Source organism: Taeniopygia guttata, chromosome 3 (genome assembly GCF_048771995.1).
Source record: "Taeniopygia guttata chromosome 3, bTaeGut7.mat, whole genome shotgun sequence".
NCBI lineage: Eukaryota > Metazoa > Chordata > Aves > Passeriformes > Estrildidae > Taeniopygia > Taeniopygia guttata.
The window spans coordinates 6,431,815-6,452,486 of NC_133027.1; the positions used below are offsets into that span (position 1 = coordinate 6,431,815).

The 20,672-nt window shown below is 51.5% G+C and overlaps 2 protein-coding genes across 4 annotated transcripts in view; one reads left to right on the top strand and one right to left on the bottom strand.

The window, feature by feature from the left end:
- TNFRSF21 (TNF receptor superfamily member 21) overlaps positions 1-6,908 on the bottom strand; it is a 35,218-nt gene extending 28,310 nt beyond the window's left edge. The window contains exons 1-2 of one of the 3 annotated variants that reach the window (XM_030269953.4): positions 6,749-6,908; positions 420-1,074 (exon numbers count right to left, since the gene is read on the bottom strand). In XM_030269953.4, coding sequence (XP_030125813.4) covers positions 420-1,074; positions 6,749-6,802 — 709 coding nt within the window. In that variant the 5' untranslated portion in view covers positions 6,803-6,908. Of the gene's footprint in view, positions 1-419; positions 1,075-2,855; positions 3,590-5,754; positions 5,976-6,748 lie in introns of those variants that run through there. The other 2 variants (XM_030269954.4, XM_030269955.4) reach the window with 2 other exon arrangements.
- CD2AP (CD2 associated protein) overlaps positions 6,066-20,672 on the top strand; it is a 132,734-nt gene continuing 118,127 nt past the window's right edge. The window contains exon 1 of the mRNA XM_072926303.1: positions 6,066-6,191. The gene's annotated coding sequence lies outside the window, so the exon portion shown is untranslated. The remainder of the gene's footprint in view (positions 6,192-20,672) is intronic.

Below are 20,672 nucleotides of genomic sequence, written 5' to 3' on the forward strand. Positions count from 1 at the left end.
GTACAGAGTGAAATGGAGCAAGGAGAGCACAGGCACAAAAGCAGTGAATCCATCACAGGAGGAATCTCCTTGCTGCAGGGAGACTGCAGGGGTTTTCCTGCTGCATCCCAGCCCTGGTTCACCACAACTGCACAGATTTGTGCCAGCACATCACAGAGACAGGAAAAGAGGCTGGGCAAAGCCGTGTCCTTTCAGCCCAAACAGCAGGACAGCCAGAAGTTCAATCAGGACTGCAGTCTCAGTGAGAATGTTATTAAACATGGTTTAATACAAGTGAGGGCAACCCAATGCCATGAAGCAGAAGCACCACACAGGCTTTAAACCAGGTTGATTTTTAACAGCCTAACACCAGCCCTGATCAAGGCAGGATCACAATCCCTCAGTCAAAACCACACCTATGTTTCAGGGGTGGACATTACCTTTGGGAAGATCAGCGGTTGGTGGAACTTCATAGGGCTGCTCACCCACTTCGGTGCTCGATGAAGTCAAAGCCGTGTTCGGAAGGGACGCCGGAGAACCGCAGACATTGTCACTCTCCTTCGTCCCTGGCTTGATGACCACCATGTTTTTCGCAAAGCAGTCAGTGTAGGGTTTGCACTTCATCACACTAGAAGGCACATCAGAAAAGGTACCACGAGGGCACGGCTTGCACCTGACGTCTTCGGTCTCGGTTCCTTTCTTGCGGACACCCCAGCCGACCCGGCACACCGTGTAAGGGACGCAGGTGTCGTTTGTCTGAAACGTACCAGACAGGCAAGTGCACTCGCGGTCGGTCAAGGCAGTACAATGAGTTTTCTCAATCATTGGCAGTTCACATGGGTTCCTACAGGGGTGGCACCGCTCTATGCCGTTCTCATGCTTGGTAAAGGTCCCATCTGGACAAGGGCTGCACTCTCTTAAGGTACTTTTCGTACAGTGCTTAGACACGTAGGTTCCTGCAGGACATTTGTCACAGGTCAGCTCTTCGTTGGTGGCACGGTCGAGGTGGCGGTACTTGCCAGGGGAGAGGCTGATGGCATTCTGCTCAGAGGTCAGCTTCGACTGACCATCAGCGGTGCCAAGGAGCATGAGCAGCTGGAAAACAAACAGGAGGTATCAGCCAACAGCTGCATGCAAATGGAGCCTTCTCTATCAACGACCCCCTGTAGGATCACATGGGATGTCCCAGAGCTGTGGGACCACAGACAAGTTATTATGGCCACAGGAGGGACCTCAGCGAGGCTGGAGGGGAATGGAACCGGTGTAGGTGGCAGCACGCTCTCCAGACACATCCCCAGCTACGATTATAATTGCTTAAACTTGACACCACACTTCTCGGTGAAACTAAGCATCATTTACACTGCAACCCTGCCAGGGTGGTAAATACTGCTAATTGTGTTTCAGCAGTACGTGCTACCTGGCCACCCCAGGAGAATTCAGACCAGCTTTGCATTTCAAGGCTGAGAGGCTGCAGCACGAGGCAGGCACTCACTGACAAGACAAAAAACACACGCAGATGGCAGCTCTGACCTGTAAAACTTTCCTTCCCTATTTGTTAATCTGCACTTGTTCAAATAGTTACCTTTCTGAGTAACACAAACCAGGATGAAATCCAGGCTAGCGGCTGTTTCTGGGCTATTTCTCAGTTCCTCTGCCTTTCCACGATTTTTTATGACCCGGTGCAAGTGTTGGGTTTGGCGAGACCGCAAGGGATGTTCTACTTTGAGCCTCCAACCACATCTGAACCCACTCTGAACAAGCTGCATTAGCAACAGGAGAAAAAACCTGGTGCTATTTTTACGCTCTTCAAGGAACTCTGTGTAACTCAGCTTCTCATTGCATCAGACACAGGTAAAAGGACACCAGCTTTTAGACACTGAACTGGAAGCAACTGGGCTTTGCTATAAATTCATCTCTGTCTACTGACCTCCAATCCCAAAGCTGTATTCCCTTAATTCCTTTGCAATGATGCTTCTCCATCCCAAAGAGAACCTCCATCTATCAAGAAGCATCCCTGCTTCCTCCAGAAGACCTCTGGTCCATAGATTTAATGTCATTTATAACAGCAGAGATAAGTCAGCAAGAACAAAAGGCATATCAAAAGAAAGGCTGACACAACCTCACACAGCATGCAAAGCAATAGGAAACATGTTTCCAATCAGCCACAGGCTAAGTTTGGAGGGACGGAGGGCAAGTCACTGTTATCTTGAATTTTCAAACATTTTCTACACTGAAGGTAAAAAGACCAGAGATCCTAATGCTGCTCAGCTGCAGAGCCAAGCACATAAATCACTTGGCTGTGTTATACAATCCATCGCCTCTTGCTCTGCTACCTATTCTGGGCTATCAGCCAACAAGAATATATTCAGAAGATAAAAAAAAAAAATAGAAAAGGTTCCCAACAACATGACTCTGCAGAAGGCACATAGCGGCAGAGCCGCAAGCTGCGCCGCATCATTTTTGGTGCAGTCTGTCGCTTCCTGGAAACACACAGCACATTTCTGTTTCACCTGCTAAATAATTTACAGCTTGGGATTTGTACAAAACACTTAATTTTTTTTTTTTTAATTTAGTTTTCTGCCCCTGAAGCAGCAATTACAGAGTAGGCAGAAGCAGGCAAGCCCGCAGGAGCTGACGAGGATCCTGCAGTGGCTAGACTAATTACAGCACGTCAAATTAAAAAGCGGGACTGCCCTGGCAGGCAGCAAAGGCTTACAGGATGCATTTTACTTTTCCCCTCCCCTAAGACACGATTTAACAAAGTGCTTAGCTGGCTCTAAGGAAACCTGCCACCCTCCCCTGTAATCTCCATGACGCATCCCTGAATTAGCAAACTGGCTCTTAAGGTGACAGGAGGGGTCACCTGTGTTACTCACCCTGCTCCCGTGCCAGCGCTGAGCAGGACAGGGTGACAGGAGAGGCAGGACAGGCAGTGGCTCTTCTGCCTCACCAGGAGTGAGCTGAATGCTGCTGTCTCAGAGTCTGATTTCTCGCTCTGCATCAAGCTAGACTTTGGGAAACCCGTGGACAGCCCTGCTACAAACATGTGCCATGGGTTCCCTCCTGTTCTCCCCATTCCAGCATCTTCCCATCCCTCACCCGGGCAACCAAAGCCTGTAATAGCACTAGGTTTGAGTTGGCTTTTTTGAGGTTTTTTTTAAAACCCTATCTCAAGAAAAGCAGTGCTGGTATTTTTGAACATCTCAAGATCTTCAGCTGCACATGCACTTCCAAGGGAGAACAGCAAGTTCCAGTGGGGGATGGCTAAGCAGCATTGAGCATCTGCTATTTATTCAGACTGGCATTTCTGCTCTCTAAAATAATCCAACTGCTCAGGTTTTGCAGCACCCAGATCTCTGAAAGCGAAGGCCAGGAGAGGAGGACGTCTTCAGCAAAAAGGAGTGTCTCCTGGTTTGTCTCTCACCCTCAGGGCTGCCCAGCAGCACACAGACCTGGACCTTTTTGGCTGACACTCCCAGTTCCAGTGGAAAAAGCAAGTAAAGTAATGAAGTGAGCTCTGCTGAGCCACTGCACTCCATTTCATTACTCTGCTACCAAAGGAAGTGTACAGGGTAACAGAAAAAAACACAGAAAAAACCACAATGGGTGCAAGACAACACTAAAGAGCAGACTCGGTTTCAGCAGTTTCAGCAATGCTCTCCATGCCCCATACAGGAACAAAGAAGGGCTTTTAATGGGATGGAGTCCCTTTCCAAAAGGGTCAAGCAAGACAGGGTGGCCACAAGCCAGAAGAGCATCCCCAACTCAGGACCAACACCCTGCACCACCCAGGCAAAGGCACCTCCCAGCCACCTTCACCTATTTCAGCACATGAAGGCTTTATGGTGTGTGGAAGTGTGATCAGCCTGGGGAACACTATCATTCTGGCCTCCTCACAGCAAGAAACACTCAGACAAGGGGACCTCCACATTCAGCTGCAAACAAACCCTCGAGGCAGCAGTACCCCACAGCTGGTGTGGGCACGACCCACCTCAGCACCACCCAGCCTGATGACCCCATCTCAGAAGGTGCCTCTGTGCTGTGCTACCATCACCCTTTTGCAATAACTGTGCTGCAAGGAGACCTGACGGGCAATCTGCACAGGAGACAGCTCTTAGGGCAGGTGGGAGCACAAACTGCTTTGGCATGTACACAGAGGATGCAGCCACAAACACCTGAGAAACCCGGTCCAGTGGTTGGCATATCTGCCCATGGCAGGGGTTTTGGAACTAAATGATCTTTAAAGTCCCTTCCAACCCAAAGCCATTTGTGATTCCATGAATATAGCATCTCCTTCAGGGACTCAAACCTGCACAGTGAGTCAAAACACCAGCAGAAAGCTGGTGAATCAACTTGCTGTCCTGGAATTTGTGTCCTAAAATGCTGCAACACTGAGATTGTCATAACCTCAGGTTGTGTACAGTGCTGCCTTGCTGCCGGACTTGTGGGGACACAGAAATAAATCAAAAATGAAGGTACAAATTTTAAAAAATTAAAACAACCCAAAACATGAACCGCAGATAAACACAGGGCACTTGATCCTGGTAAAGAAGAGCAGGAGCAGAGACCTGTAAGTAAGCAGGGACCAATAGTGCTAAAACTGATACTCTGGGAATGGTTTCCAAGCAAAACCAGCAGAATTTGGTTGAAGTGGCAGCTGGCTCTGTGGCATTGCCTTGGCACAGGCTCGGGATGAGCTGCACTGCCTGCCGCCCTTCCCAGAGGTCAGCTGCACCCTTTGCCGACACTACTGGGAAAGTGCTTGCAACATTAAAGTAAAAGAAATAAACACATATAAACACCAGAAAGACAAATAAAGTGGTCTGGAAGTTTTACGGTAACTTGGCAGACTGAAGGAGAAACGTCCTGGCCTGATCACTGTAAAAAGTATCAAATTACTTAGTCCAAAAAAAGTTGCCTGTGAGGAGAGTACTGAAGAGTAAGGCAAATTTCTGCTTCTTGCAACATGACCAGCTATTTCAGCTGGTTTGGGGTTTGTGAAATGAGAGTCCGGGACTCACTGCTCAGCAGTTCCTTTACTCCATCTCAAGAGCGAAACACAGGGAGTGGAGTGAGCCAGAACAGCAGCACTACAACATCTGGTCCCCATGAAGGAAAACCCAGCACCCAACCCTGCAGCCAGCACGGACCAGAGCTCGGGAGCATCCCTGCCAGCCACGGTTTTGCTCCAAACAAATGAAATCCTCCAGCTTTCCAAAAGCCCCAAGCTGAAGTAAGGTGATGTCGTTCTGGTTTTCCAGGCAAGGGTAGTGGGGGAGATGGTGGAAACTACTTTGCAGAAGTCAGTGGGGTCCTAAAAAATCCACCAAGCAAATGAAATCACAGCCAACACCAGCCCAACACAACTGCTGCCAAGCTGCTACTGCTCCAAAACCCAGCAGCCAGCCAGGTTTGGGATTGCTGTACTAGAAGACCCACAAGCTATCCCTTTGAACATACTTCCCTTGAACACACTTCCTCCGGGCTAGAAAGACATGAACTCCTTGTGTGACCAAAAGGAGATGCCCAAAATGTTGAAGGTATTGGATGAAATGCCAAAGAGGATCCTGCCAGCTCACAAGCAAATAGCAATTTTGCCTTGCTTGCTTGTATAATCACACACACAGGAGTGAGAACACACTCACACAAGTAACATACATGTGTATTTCCTGAGAGTCTTGCTTCATGCCCCAAAATTGTTGCTGTATTTCCCCACACCTTTATATCACTCCTTTTGTCCATCTCTTCCCTCTATACCCACCGTTCCCAACTGACCTCCAGGATCCCAGCTGGAGCTGCATATCTCAAACTCCCCATCAGCATCTCATCTCCCAGACGTGCAGCAGCACTGGCTTCTCCCGGCTCGCTTTTCCCAGCGGGAATCCAGCACTCGGGAGCGCCCAGCCAGCACCAAGCACGGACCCCGTCTGCTCCGCCACTGCGCCAAGTTCCCCTTCGCCTCCAGAGCAACGAGGCTGTTTCCTGGCTAATGCCCTTCCAGCTTCAGATTATTTGTTGTTTACTCGGATTCCTGTCGAGCCAGCGCCAGCTTGCTCAGACCCACCTTGAGTTCAAGAGCAAGTGCTCCCCTGGGTTACACAACTCAGCCGCAGCAGCTGCGGCGTCTGCCTGACACACCGAATTACTGTCTCTCCCCAAAGAGACGGGATGGAGCCCTAGAGCGCTGACTGGGAAGTGCCCTGCCTGGGAAGGTAAAAGGGGAGATAAAGCTGCCGGAAAACACTTCCGCGATAAGCCAGGGGAGCTGCCTGCCATTCCTAGCGGGGAGTTTTACTGCCCGTCCAAAGGGTGGCACGAACAGCAGTGCGGAGGGAGGGAGGGATGGACGGACGGATGGATGGATCCCTCTCCAGCGCCGAGCTCCCGGCGCAGCGCAGAGAGCAGAGCGGGGATCCGCTCGGCTGTGGCCGTGCGGCACAGCCCGGCTGGGGGATGCCGCCGCCTGCGCTAGCAGGGATGGGGAGGATGGATATCGCAGGGAATATCGCACCTAGCCGGCGTCCCCTACCGGGACCCGAGGCTGGAGCGGGCAGCAGCCCCGGGGAGGGCGCAGCGGAGCCCCGCACAGCCCCCGGCAGGCGGAGCGGGGTCAGCAGGACACCCGAGCACCCTCCCGTCCTGCCCAGCTGCCCCAGGCGGGGCAGGAGGCGCGGGCGGGCAGCCCCGCACTGCAGCGCATCCCCACCCACGCCGCGGCCACGCGGATGCTGCGCGGGCACGGCCGGATCCCCGCGCTCCGCACACTCACCGCGAGGATGCCGGCCAACCCGGCGGAGCTCCGGCTCGCCGCGGCGGCCCCCATGGTGGCGGGGCCGGGGCTGCGGGCGAGGCGCTGCCTCAGGCGGCGGGGCGCGGGGCCGGCGGCGGCCGGGCGCCCATGGCGGGGGCCGGGCCGGGCCGGGCCGAGCCGGGCCGGGCCGAGCCGGGCCGGGCGGGGCGGGGGCCCAGCCGCGCTCCCACCTGCCCTGCCCTGCCCTGCCCTGCTGCGGGGCCGCCGCGCGCGCTCTGCCGCGGGGGCGGCGCGCGCGTGGGGGCGGCGCGCGGGGCCGGGGCGGGGCCGGCGCTGGCGTCACCCGCCCGCGCGCCCGGCGCGCTCCCCTCCCGTGCGCGGACCCCGCCGCGGGCGCGCGCCCCGCCCGGGCCTGGGCGCGGCCCCGCGGGCGCGGAAATCGCGGGCGCGTGTGGGTGCTCGGCACCTCCGGGGAGAATTGTGTTCGGCTTAATCGTCGTGTTCTCCGGTGTCAGAAATACAGGGAAGAGCTGTTTCGCAGAAGGGGTGGTGAGCGCTGGCACAGGTTGTGCAGAGAAGCTGTGGAGCTCCATCCCTGCCTCAGCCCTCATCCCGAGGCCAGCTGGGACAGGGCTCTGAGCAGCCTGGTCTAGTGGGTGCCATCCCTTCTGTTGGAACTAGACAGCCTTTAAATGTCCGTTCCAACCTAAACCACTCTGTGGGAATCCAAGGCTTCCCTCTGGCTGCCCTGGCAGGTCTGAGACCCTGGCAGGGGGTCAGGAACCCCTCTGGACAGAGCCCCCAGAGACACTGTCTGTGATCTCTGTCCATGGAGAGGAGTTTTCAATCTTACAGGATGAATTACAAGCTTTAAGTGTTTGATAAGAGTAATAATTAAGTGTGACACAGGTGCAAAAGTAAAATTTTAAATTTCTAGATTAGGAGTTCAAAAGGGACAAGATAGAGGAATTAGGTGTGTCTTGTCCTTTTCCTCCTTCTTCATGCCCTCCATGTTTCACTGTAGTGTTGGCATTTTTCTATTAGTTTAGGCTGGGGACACACTGTTCAACGTAGATAATAAATATTAGCACATTATTGTAAATATAATACACGTAGTTTCTAGTATATAATGTTTATACCATCCCACTGAGGGGCAGAGCCCCACACGCTGCCCTGCAAGACAAACCTACGGCAGGGCAGCAGAACTTGTTATAAATAAGAAAAAATAAACAACCTTAAAAACAACACAAACAAATTATAGCTTCTTCTTTAGCAACAGAGCAGAAAGACAAAGACTTTCTACAATCTCAAAATCACCAATACCCACAAATTCCAACACCACTCTATGACTCTATGAACACTTAGCACATTCCCGGTGGTGGAGGAATTTACCAGGGAACAGACACATCCCTCCATGGAGGAGGATTAGCTGGATGCTGAGGGTGGCCACAGCATAGACAGTGCCCTCACTGCCCATCTTGCAGCACCTAAGCAGGGTGGGCAGAGCAGGGTGATAGTCGCAGTGTCCATCAGTACCTGTGGCAAGTGATGGAAACAGGTTCAGGTTTGTCCAGGGCATCAGGGGACACAGGAGATGGGGCCAGAGTCGGGACTGGAAAGGATGCAACATCTGTCCAAGGTCCTTACAGGAAACGGGAACTGAGGTGAGATTTCAACATCGTTCTGAAGTCTGACCAGGAGAGCAGGGCACCCCCAGGTACGGCTGCTCAGGGCCTTCAAGGTTTATGAGTGCTGCAAATCAAGGCTGTTTATGACTCTCTATATTCCTGGTTATCTATTGAGAAAAACACTCGAACACCTGATTTCCAGAGCCTGCAGAAATCCTGGTGACCAAACAGTCACCTTCTGGAGATGTTCTGAAGGCAAATGAAGCAAGGGAGAGTTTCAGTGCCATGCCAAAGGAAACAGCACAGAACTTATAAATTCCCATCTATAAAAGGGAGGGGTGGGGGGAAATGTGGTGCTCTTGCTCTAAAGAAGTGTGGATTCTATCCAAGCCCTTCTGAAGCTCACAAGAAGCCTCATTCTGATTCCAGGGAGTTTTGAGTCCAGCTAGAAGGCTCCTCTCCCAGACAAACTGGAGTTTTTCTCCCCATGCTTTCTCCATCTCTAATGCTGGAAGGGAGCTGGAGAGGAGTAATGACCCTTGGGAGCCTGGGAATGAGTCTGGAGAGCTTCCCTCCCCGAGCTGGAGTGGCAGTGGCAGGACTGCTGTTCCCAGGGGGGAATAGGACCGAGTGTGTCACATGTGCAGAGAGAAGATGTTCCTCCACAGCTGGCTGTGCTGCTGTGCAAGTGCTGCAGAGCTCTGTTTTGGGCTTTGCCTTCCCTCGGGGACCCCAAACCCGGGAACAACATGCTCTTCCCAGGAGGTCAGCAAAGGAGAGCCTCATCCCAAAGAGAGATCAAAATGCAAACCAAGACACAGTGAGGTTGTTCAAAAGAAATGGGATGTCCATCGCTGCTTTTAATTCAAAATAAATTGGGCAAATAATAGGCAATAACACAACTGGGTTAACACCAGGCTCGTGGATGGTGGAGTGAATTTTAATTTTAAGAATGTGTATCTCTCTGATGAAATACAGGGCAATTCTGGTGCAGGACTAAGTGGCCTCGTTGTGTCTGGGCTAGAATAGGGTTTGAAATGCCCCAACAGCACCAACCCACCCTGGGCCCATCAGCACTCTGAGGGGCAGCATTAAGATTGTATTAGAGAAAAGCAGAAAAATAATCATCTGGAGGACAGAGTGACTCAGGGGATTGGCAATAAGATGGATCATGTTACTGATTTGGAATGGATTCCAATTAGTTACATCCACTTTTAATTATTATTTATTCAGAACCTAAAGGCAGTCCACAGATAATCCAAAAATGCACGGGCTGATCTGTAAATCCCCCGTCCTTCCCCCCCTCACAGCCCTTGCAATGACAAACCCCAGTCACGCTGCCTGGACTGGTTCATACTGGCTGGGATGTAAATTACTTATTAGTGACCAGCTTGCTGCTTCTCCACTTTTGTCACTCTTCGAGAGGAAAATAGAGAACGGGTGACTGAGGTCAGAGTTTCGTGTCAAGTGTTTTTGTTGGAAGCAGCAGCAGCTCAAGAAGTTCCTCCTCGCCTCCCTGCATTCGGTTCCTTTTTCCCCCTTGTGCCACCCCGTGAGTCATGCAAATACACCCAGGTCAGTGAACTGGTAACTTTGCAAAACAAGGAGGGTTTTTTTAATCAGGTGAAACTCACTGCTCACGTTAACCAAAGACTGCTGGGTCTTCGCTAAGCTGGTGGTAGGAATCCGAGTAGGCATCCACTGACCTCATTTGCCACCAGAAATTATCATCTCTCCAACAGCAAGGTCTCTTGTCTTGTGAGGAAATCCAGTGCTCCTGCTTAGTCACCTGAGGCTTATTCAAGCCTATTCATGAAATGGAGGGAATTGTCTTGACAAGAGAAGTTATTTGGGAAATTTTGAAGAATACGCCACAGAACTATGGAATCACAGAATGGTTTGGGTTGGAAAGGACCTTAATAAATCATCTCTTTCCAACACTCTGCCATGGGCAGGAACAGCTTCCACTAGACCAGATTACCCAAGACCCTATCCAGCCAGGCCTGGAACACTTCTGAGGATGGGGCACCATCACTTGTTTCACCCTGTAGAAACAGACATTCCAGGAAGAGATTTCTCATCCCTGACTTGCACTAGAAGACGCCAGGCTAATGGGGCAGACATAATTTCCCTTCAGAGTGTCTCATTCTCTGTACATGGACCATTGCTTCCACATCTCCCATAGAAACAGAACATTTATGTGTTGGTGTTGTTGTTATGGGAAAGTAGCTGCTGCATGGGAAATTTGTGACTCCGGTTCATATAGAAACCACAATTACAACTTCCATTAACATAAATTGGGAAGCTAAATCAACAAAGCCCATAGACTTCCCTGGGTGAGGGAAAGGAGAGTTTGGGTGGGCGTTCTCACCCTTTTGACCCTCCCTATGATCTCCAGGAAACTGGGAAGGGAAACATCTACAGAGAGCAGATGTTCCCAGCAGGAATATATAGATATATACACACACACACAGACATATATACAAAACCAGAGCCATTTCAAGCCAGGTGTGTTATCACTGATGGATTTCCTGCCTCAAGAGCCCCATGGGATTTCATGGCCAGGCACCAGGAGCCAGGGGTGGCAGATGAGGAGTGAAGTGTGGCACTGTTGGGTGGAGGTTTGGTTGCCATCACACCTGAGCTGGTCTCTCTTCTGGAAAGAGTGGATGCACAGCTGGAGAGCCTGTTTTCCCAGAGGATTTTCAGAAAGGAGAAGGAGCATCTGATGGCCAGGCTAAGGGCATGAACACCACCTTAGCCCTATGCCCAGGGCGGTGAGATAACCAGCAGGTGGGATGGGGAGGTGAGGATCCTGCTGAAGTGCAGGTGGCCCTGCATCTTCTCCCCTGGTGAGATCAGGGGGTGATGCTCATGGGGCTGGCATCTCACATCCTTCCCAGGTCAGTGACTCTCTGTGAAGAAGTTTCCTCCCTGTCCCCCAAGTCATGCAAGTGCTGTCAAGCAGGACAACTTTTATCTGACAGCCACAGCTGCCTGCACGCCTGGTTTGGTGCATGTGGAACAAGCCCAGCAGTCACATCTGCACCTCTCCAAGTTAAAATAATGGATGCATTTGAAGTTTCTTGCTTTGGGGTTTTATCCCTTTGGAGTCTTGTTTTGCAGGAGATCCTTTGGCTCAGCTGCAGGGTGAGGTCTGGATGCAGAAGCCTGAACACTTTTATTAACCTCAGCAAAAGCACTGGGACTCTGGGCACCTCATCCAGTGCCCTCATTCACCTCCCTCCTCCCTTCCTCATCCCTTTCCTTCTCCTTGGTGCAAGTGTTCTGGGGTTGAGGCTTGAACAGTGCCTAACAAAGCCAAGCCTTGCTCTTGGCTGGGTTATCTTGATGATCATGAAGCTGAAATGAAAAATGATGAAGCTGGAATTGAAAAATTATGAAGAACATTTTTATGGATGAACCTGGAAGCCTTGCAGTGTCCCTGGGTTTACACTGGAGGAAGTGAAGCAGTGGATTAAGTGGTGTAGCCATGAGCTGAGCTCAGAGCAGCAGAGCTCAGAGCTTCATGCTAAGCAGAGGACCACGTGTCGTCTTGCTCCTCTCTGGCCAGCGTGACCTAAGTGGGACAGGGAGGTGACAAAGAGACAGGATGGTTTGTAGAGCCTTCAGAGAGCACTGCAAAGCTCAGTATGAGTTTCCCAAAGCCAGTTGCTTTCCAGAAAGGACTCTGCACTCTTGCAGGTTCAATATCGAATACAGATACCAAACACCCCCCCCTGCAAATCTGTTATTCATGTCAGCTGTGGATGCAAGATCCCTTCTGTGTCAGATTACCCAGCACATGTGATCCTGCCAGCTTTGTGCCTTGTGTCACCTGCAGGACCACTGGAGTGGCACGGGGAGCCACTGCCTAATCCAGCCTACATCCTCCTGGTACACAGGGGAGCCAGAAAATAACCCTCACCACCTCTAACCCAACAGGTTTCATGCACTCAGCACAGCACACTGCTTTCTCTGCTCAAGGCTGGCTGTGCAGCCTTGGGGTTTCATTTGGAGCCCCAGGAAAATGTCACTTCCCAAGTGACCATGCTCAGCGGCCCAGCTGCCCACAGCAGGGCAGATCTCATTGCTGAGTGGCCACAGATAATCTTGGTCACATTTAATCAGGTACTGGTGTTCATGGGGGGAGGATAGTCAGGGTGAGAAGTAGCTCACATGGGGCTCTACTGTCCCTGCACACCGTATTTGATGTATATTGGATACAGAGTTATTCAGGGCAGTTACGGATGACAGCAAAGAGATGCAATAAGAGCTTAAAATAGCGCCTGACCAGCCGATAAAAGCACACATTAAACTCAAGCGTCCTTGAAAAGGGGCAAGGACTGCCTCCGTGTGGGTTAGTACCTCCCAAAACCGAGACCCAGAGCCTTTCAGAGGCTCCCCGGGGTATCAGGTGACAGCACAGCGATGAGCGAGGAAAGCAAAGCCCTCCTGCATCCGTGAAGATGATGGGGCGGATGAAGGAGACCCTGGATGGGGATAGCTCAGGCTGCAAGTAGCAGGAGAAATATGAGGCTCAAGTCCCAGATGGCGCAGAGAAAACCATCGGGGAAATCACTAACAGTCAGCCTCAGCGTAGGTAGGTGACGAGCCTGGGAACATGCCGGGGCTCTGAATCACCGGGATTTGTGCAGCCTCAGTCCCGGCAGCGCTGGGAGCTCCCCGGCACGTCAGGGAGCGGGGCAAGGTGACCCGCAGGGTAGCGAGGTGCTCCCGTCTCCCCTGGGCTCCTGCATCCAGCACAACGCTTTAAAAGCCTTGCCCAAGCTTGGCAGATTTAAATCACTTCAGGCCATTTAATCATCACATAAGCAGACCGAGCTTAAGGATTAATTTGTAGACTTTTCACTGGTTAGAGTAACCCAGTGGGTTGTACAAGGAGCTGATAAGCTTTCGGTGGAGATGAAGACCCAAGGGAGCAAGGCTTCCAGCAGGAGAGCTCCAGCCTTGCATTACACACCAGTTTGGGAGGCAAAAGGAGTCTGTAGGAAGCTCCCTGCAGTCTGGCACTCTCCTGCCTTCACACATTTTAACTGCCTGCAAATCTTCCTCCAGGAAACTGAGAATTAACCCCGGTGCTAAATGACTTAGGAAGAGAGGATCCTTAGTGGGGACTCTTGCTGGAAAGAATAACACGGCTGGATGTGTAAAGCAGAGAAGTCACAGGCCAGCTCCTGGGAAAGACACATCGCTCCTGTCTCACCAGCCTCCTGGTCATTCCTATAAACTGGGCACTTTTTCTGTTCCCTTAGTGGCTTGTCAGACCCTCTCTGTGATTGTTTCTGCTCTGTTTGCCACCAGTTAAACTCCAGCTGGATGTCAGGGAGAAGGAGGGATAAATCCCCACCCTGAGCTCAAATCGCTTTCAGGCATGATTCAAACACATCAGCTTGAACCAGCCTAAGAGGTTTAATCCCTGTCCAACCCAGAGGTCTCACTCCTGTCCTTTCTCCTGCAGCTCCAGGCTACCAGCCCATCCTCCCCTTTATCTTAACTCTTGTGCTGGGTAACTTGGCTCTGATTTAGCAATAACCTGTTCCCCTTTTCCACTCAGTTATTTTTGTGCCAGATTAGTAGTTTGGGTGTGTGGAGGCTGCGCAACACCAAAGCTGATGATGCAAGGGAGAGCGATAGGGTGGGGGTGAGGGATGGTTCCAGGCAGCCTGTGGGTGAAAGATACTCAGTGTGGATACAAAAGCTGCAGCAGAGCTGGTTACAAGGTCACCTGGGGTCAGAGGAGAAACAGAGATACCATTAGGGGTTACAGTGACATCTGGGGTTAAAGGCCTGAGACTGAGGGAACTGGGCAAGGCTGCTGAGAGCTTCCTGGGACAACCCCAACAGCAGCCTGGGAATGATGCTGTGACATGGTGATGGCTGGAAAGTGCCTTGGGGAGCACGGTGGCTGCACCAGGCCTTGCCTGCAGCTCATTTCACCCTGAGCCCTGCCCCATCGCTGCAGGGCACTTGCTGGCTGAGTGGCACTGGGATGGTGGGACCCCAGTGCATGGCTATGGGATAAGCCTGGCTAGGGGCAGCAGAGGGCTGGACATGTAGCTACCACATTCCTGCTCTTAGCACAGTTTCTCCATTTCAACTTTGGAAACCTTCTCTTCGAGTCCTGAAGTGTCTGTGGAGCAAATTGTCCTTGAAAACGAGCCAGGACACAGTTCTGGATGCTGCAACCAAGGTAATTCTGTAATAAATGTAACCTTTCTGGCAGCACAAGAGAGCAATTAAGGAACCCTTAATTTTTAAGGGTCCTCAAAAACGCGTCACTAATTTCTAGCCAGAAATATTGGAAAATTTCGTCAAACCAGCCTGGATACTCAAGGGACTCTCCTGCCCTACAAGCCTTCCATGTCTGCCTCTGCCCTCCTTCCCTCACATCATGCCTCAGCCATCCTCCCCTGCTTCTCTCCCCAGCTATCCTTCCCCACTTGTGAACAAAGAGACTTAACAAAACAGTGCTCCACTGGAGGGAGGGGAGGCAAAGGAAACAGGAAAGCAGATAATTTAACAACAAACAACAGCCCCATCCAAAGTACACAGGGGCGTGTTCATCTTTCCCTTTCTCTTTGCTTTTCTGTGGCCCCTAGGAAAACTGGCTACTGCCTCCATCCTGCAACCTCCCACTGTGCCAGTGCACTGGTCTCAAGCTGCAGACTATGCATTTCTCCCAGCCATCAGCTATCCTTCCATCCATCCATCCATCCATCCATCCATCCATCCATCCATCCATCCATCCCCGTTAGCCACTACCCATCAGTAACACCCTCAGCAGGAACCCCATATTGTCGTCTCTCAGAATAAGACTCACTCAATAGAGTCAAAACCAAAAGACAGCCATTTTTTATGCACAATTTCTGATACTGGTCATGCTGAGCCCAGGTCTAAAGGTCACAGACTGAGAGGAGTTTGACCCAAGAACTTGTGGACCTTTGGTTTCCATCACCAGGCTCACCTTGTGCTCAAGCAGGAGTGGAAGAGGAGTGAGTCAGACTCACAGAATCAGTTGGGCTGGAAAAGACCTCTGAGATCATCGAGTCCAACCCATGGCCAAACACCACCTTCTCAACCAGACCACAGCACTCGGTGCCATGTCCCATCTTTCTTTAAACATCTCCAGGGACAGTGACCAGGGAGAAGAGGCTGACCCCACCTTGCTGCAATTCTGCAGGTAGCTGCAGAGAGCACAGGTGAGGATCAGGAGCGTGGGGAGGTGTGCTCTGGCTGCATGGCCTGGTGAGTGGTGTGTGCTGGGCGAGGACAAGCTGTTCCCTGCTCGTTATTGCTACCAGATGAGTGGGGGACTTTTATGATCGCTGGGTTTGGATAATCAAATTCTGATTGGGACAGAGGAAGGGGAGCTGCCCTCCTCTTCCCTCCTGCACCCCACACCAGCACTCAGCCCCCTGCCCTCCCACAAGGCTTTGTTCCTGGGGGTGACGCACAGCAGCCTGGACGTGACTTTGGATCCCACACCCCCACGACGCCCTGCTCTGTCTGGGGCTATTGTGTGATGCCCAGAACAATGTGCTGTGGTTAGGAATGCCTGGGAGAGTGCCGGGAGGCTCCCTGCTCCCCCTCTCCCTGCTAGTGCTTGGGGAGGCAGCTTTTGGCCATCTGGTAGCTGTGGCTTTGGTGGAGGTCCCCCGCAGGGGAGGAGATGCAATCACCAGTGCTATTCCTAGAGAGGAAAGCCAGCATTTGGCACTGCTGAGCCACAGATGCACTGTGTGTCTTGGGCATGGGACGGCCTTGGGCACTGGAGGATGACAGGAAAGCTCATGTGGGAAGGGACTGCAGGAGGTCTCCGGCCCAACCTCTTCATCCTGCCAGCTCTGGGGTCAGACCAGGTTGTTCGAGGCTTTAGTGAGTTGGGTCTTGGAAACCTCCAAGGCTGGAGGCAGCACAGCCTTTCTGGTCATCCTGTATCAGTTCTGAACTGCCCTCCTCATAGTGGGAACCTTTTTTCTCATATCCAGTCTGAACCTCCCTGGCTTCAGCTTATGTCCAGCGTCTGTTGAGTTCCCCTTGTGCACCTTTGTGTACAGCTTGACTTCATCATCTCCATATCCTCCTTGCAGCTACACTGGAGCTTCTCTTCCCCAGCCCTGCACCTCAGCCTCCCCTCCCAGGCTGTGTGATCCCACGGGGCTGTGTGAGCTCCGACTGTCTTGATGGCCTTTCCCTGGACTCTTTCCCATGTGTGTCCATCTCTCTGGGGGCTGTTGCAATATCCAGTCGTGGTGTAAGCAGGGCTGAGCAGAGGGGAGGAGTTGCCTTTCTCTACCTGCTGGCAATGTTCTGCCTAATGCAGCCCTAGGGCCTGTTTGCCTTCTTTGCTGTGATGATGCATTGCTGACTCAATGCCCTTTCTGCACAGCTGCTCCTCCACCAGTCACCCCCAGCCTGTGTTGTAGCCTAGGGGTTATTCCTTTCCAGACACTGGACTTGGCATTTGCCCTGGATGAAGTCCATGAATATCCTTGCAGAATCAGGTCTAAGAGAATGAGGAGGCAGCAAGTGTCTCATGGACTTTCCTGAGACATGGGGACTTTGTAATGGTTTGGAAAATCCCTTCTAGTGGACCATACCCACCTTAGCAGTGGGAAAATCTGCTTGTTTGGCATGTTGTGGTGGCTGGAAGCTCAGGCAGGAATATGGGTCAGTGACATAAGCAGGAACCAGAACCACCCGGTGCCGAGGCAGGGACTTGGAGAACATGGGGGGACACAGGGCTTTTCACACCAGTTTGTCACTGCAAACCCCTCAGGGGTCAGGGGCTTCTGTGTCCTCCAGTGGCCATGGGACGGACAGGAGGGAAGGGGAAATGTGTCCTTTCTGGCTTTGGGAGTCCCGTTGGCTGTCTGGGTGAGAGGTCTCTCCACACACATTCTGTTTACACAGCCATTCTGAATTGGGCATTGGCGCATCGCAGGAGCTGAGCTTTGTGTCATTTGGGTTTGAACTTCTTCTTGCTGGTTGTTTCCCCTTGTGCCCAGGTGCCCCTGGAGACAACTTTCAGACAGTTTGGTGTGGGGCATGTTTGGTCTGGGATTTGTTAATCACCTTCCTTTCTGTGTGTGTCCTCTGGCCAAGGAGTGTGTCAGGAGATGGGCATTGCCTTTGGTGGAGACGAGGCAGAATAATGTTTATCCCTGATGAATACCCAGGGAGAGCAGTGCCCATACAGGCCCTCGTGAGACCCCATCTGGAGTGCTGTCCAGATCTGGGGTCCTCAGAACAAGAAAGACATGGACTTGTTGGAGCAGGTCCAGAGGGGACCGTGAAGAAGCTCAAAGGGCTGGAGCCCTGCTCCTTTGCAGACAGACTGGGAGAGTTGGGGTGGATCAGCCCAGAGAGGAGAAGGCTCTGGGAAAACTTTAGAGAGCTTCCCAGTAATTGAAAAGAGATTATAAGAAAGAGGGAGAGCAACTTCTTACATGAGTAGATACTGATAGAACAAAGGGGAATGTTTTTTAACTAAGAGACAAGAGTTTTAGTCTAGATGTTAGGAAGAAATTCTTTACTCAGAGGGTGGTGAGGTACTATCACAGATTGTCCAGAGAAGCTGTAGATCCCTGGAAGAGTTCAGGGCCAGGTTGGATGGGGCTTAGAGCAACCTGGCCCAGTGGGTGGCATCCCTGCCCATGGCAGGGAGGTTGGAACAAGATGATCCTTAGAGTTTCTTTCAGCCCAAACTATTCCATCATTCATGTGGAGTGAGACATGTAAGAACATGGCATTGCTTTTCTGGGGATGAAGACAAAGACCCCCTTGGCTCCCATTCTTCTCCAGCTTACCACAGCAGCACTGCAGGGTCTCACCCTCACCATAGAAATGTCCTTTCCCCAGACCAGAGTATTTATTCCCAGGACTTCCCCGCCCCAGAGCTGCTCATTCATCTCTTGTAGACAGAATGGAGCCTGTCACAAGAGCAGATGCAGAGCAGGCAGGGCTCCCCATGAGACCCTTCACCACCAAAGATGATAAACAGATGGGGAACTCTGCTGGGAAATGCATTGACGTAAGGAGGTGAGAGGCTGGAGCAGTGTCCCCAAGGAGGTGGAAGCTGCTGAGAAAGCTGCAGGCAGGGCCCGGTGCACAATGGCTCTTTCATTCCCCCAGACGCTGCTAATGGGCCGTTTCCTCTCCCAGCCCTCCCTGTGGATCCGAGATGTCTTGCTGGATGCCTTGCCCTCTCCTTATCTGTCCCCCTGACTTCTCTCTGGGATTTCCTCTGATCAGGCTGCTGGGTCATCCCAGGCTAGTGTTCCTGGTAGGATCCCTCTGTCCCCAGAGCTGCTGTGGCCAGAAGCATTTCTCTTCAGAGGATAACTGCAGCATATGTGAAAAGAGTATGGAGAACCCTCAGCCTTCCCATCCAGAGGGAGAAGTGGGCTCAGGTACTTCACGACCTCAATCTGACCCAACAGCCATCCTTGAGTGGGGGTTTACACCAGGACCGCACCCTGCTGCATCAATCCTTCTTGGAAGGATAAGGCCATCCATGCAATTGCCACCCATGCAATTATTTGTATAACCTACATGATATACCTCTCCCTTTCCCTCCAAAAATTAAATGTGGCAGCCCCTGGCAGCCCACTCTCCCAGCCAGGCATCCAGGAAAGCAATGCTGGGACCACCACACTGGGCACAGGAGGGACAGGCACATGCCTGGGAACTTCATCCCTACAGCTTCAAGGTGCTGAGTAGGTCTTTATTATAAAATTTTAATTACCGTGGCTGAATTTTAATAGAGCAATTGTGCAATTCCACTTTACATCCCATCCCCTAGGCCAGGTTGCTCACGTCACACTCCCTGATGTTGCGGCTATGAGTTTTTTTGGCTAATGCAGCAAAAATTCTTATTGGATTTGGAAACAGAAGAAATTAGTTGCCCTGGGGGAAGGGGAGGCAGAGGGCTGCCTGGCATGCAGAGCTGCCAGGAGGCTCTGACAGCCAGACATATATTGCTGTTTATAATACTTAATAGCGAGCAGCTCTACAAAGTCCTTTCCTTATTCATTTCTCTCCCTAGCCCTTCACAGCATGCAATAAGTTGGATTTATAAATTAAACATGTTCCTTGTTTTAATACATCATCTACTTCTTATTCTGTAGTCCCATAATGGGATTTTTAATTGCCTGTCATAGAATCGTGCATCCTCCTGGCAGCCTGGGAGTGCGAGTGTAGCCATGAGTTCATTGGCCCACGCTGGCATTAAATGGTGCATTTAAATCTTCACATTAACAAAAGCGAGGAACACGAGCGGGAATGTGGAACAGTCATCATTAAGAAGAATTGTTTTCTGTGGCAGAAAATGAGGAAAACCAGGCCAAAAATACAAACAGATTTCCCCCCTCCCCACCCTTACACACTCCCCAGAGGGAAAGCGTTGCACAGTGTTTTAATTATTGCCGGGTTTATTTTCAACTGATGCGTATCCAACAGCTTGAGCCCAGATTAGAGTCCAAAGGGCTGAGGCAGGGGCTGGAAGATCCACTCCAAGGGTGGCCACACACACAAGCATTATCTGGTGCCTAAACTGGACCATGCAGCTCCAGACCCCTGTCCTGCTGCATTTGCTGCAGAACCACAGCCGCCTTTTCCCTGCTTCTGTGCTCAGCAGTGCTCAGATGTGTGTGGCTGGGTGAGGCAGTCCAGCCAAGATGTCCCTGCCAGAGCCCAGGAGCCCTGGGCAGGAGGGGATGCAGGAGAGGGAGATGGAGAATGGGGCACCAGGCACCTCCTGCTGCTGTGTTCAGCCCTGTGAACCCCATGTGCTGCTCAGGTTCCTGCACCCAAAGAGGGTGTGCAGGGGGACAAGGGACAGAAAAAGGCAGATAAAAGGTTAACACGGATGGAGCTCCTGCCATAATGCAATTTAATGTGATTTCCTCTTGCAACACTTGAATATCTGCCCTTTGTAAGAATTGGCTGTATCCAAGAGCTTTTTATCGCAGCTTTCACTTCCTGGCAAAACAAAGTTAAATCCTCCAATCTTCCTACTTTTTTTCATATCTTAATCTTTTTAAATTAATTAATATCTTTGCCAAAGTGTGCCCTAAATAGGAGACTTGGTCTAGCTGAGACCTTATCAGCATGGAGGCAAGCTGAGCAATTACCTCCTCTGGCTTACACAGCAGTCCAGTATTGCATCCAGAAAGGAGATTTGCTTCTGCTGTTGTTTTCCCAACTGCAGATTTCTCACCTCCATCCTTTGTGAATTGCCATTCTGCTTCCATTTCTGCTGTACTGTCGCTGGGTAAGAGCTCCCTGGT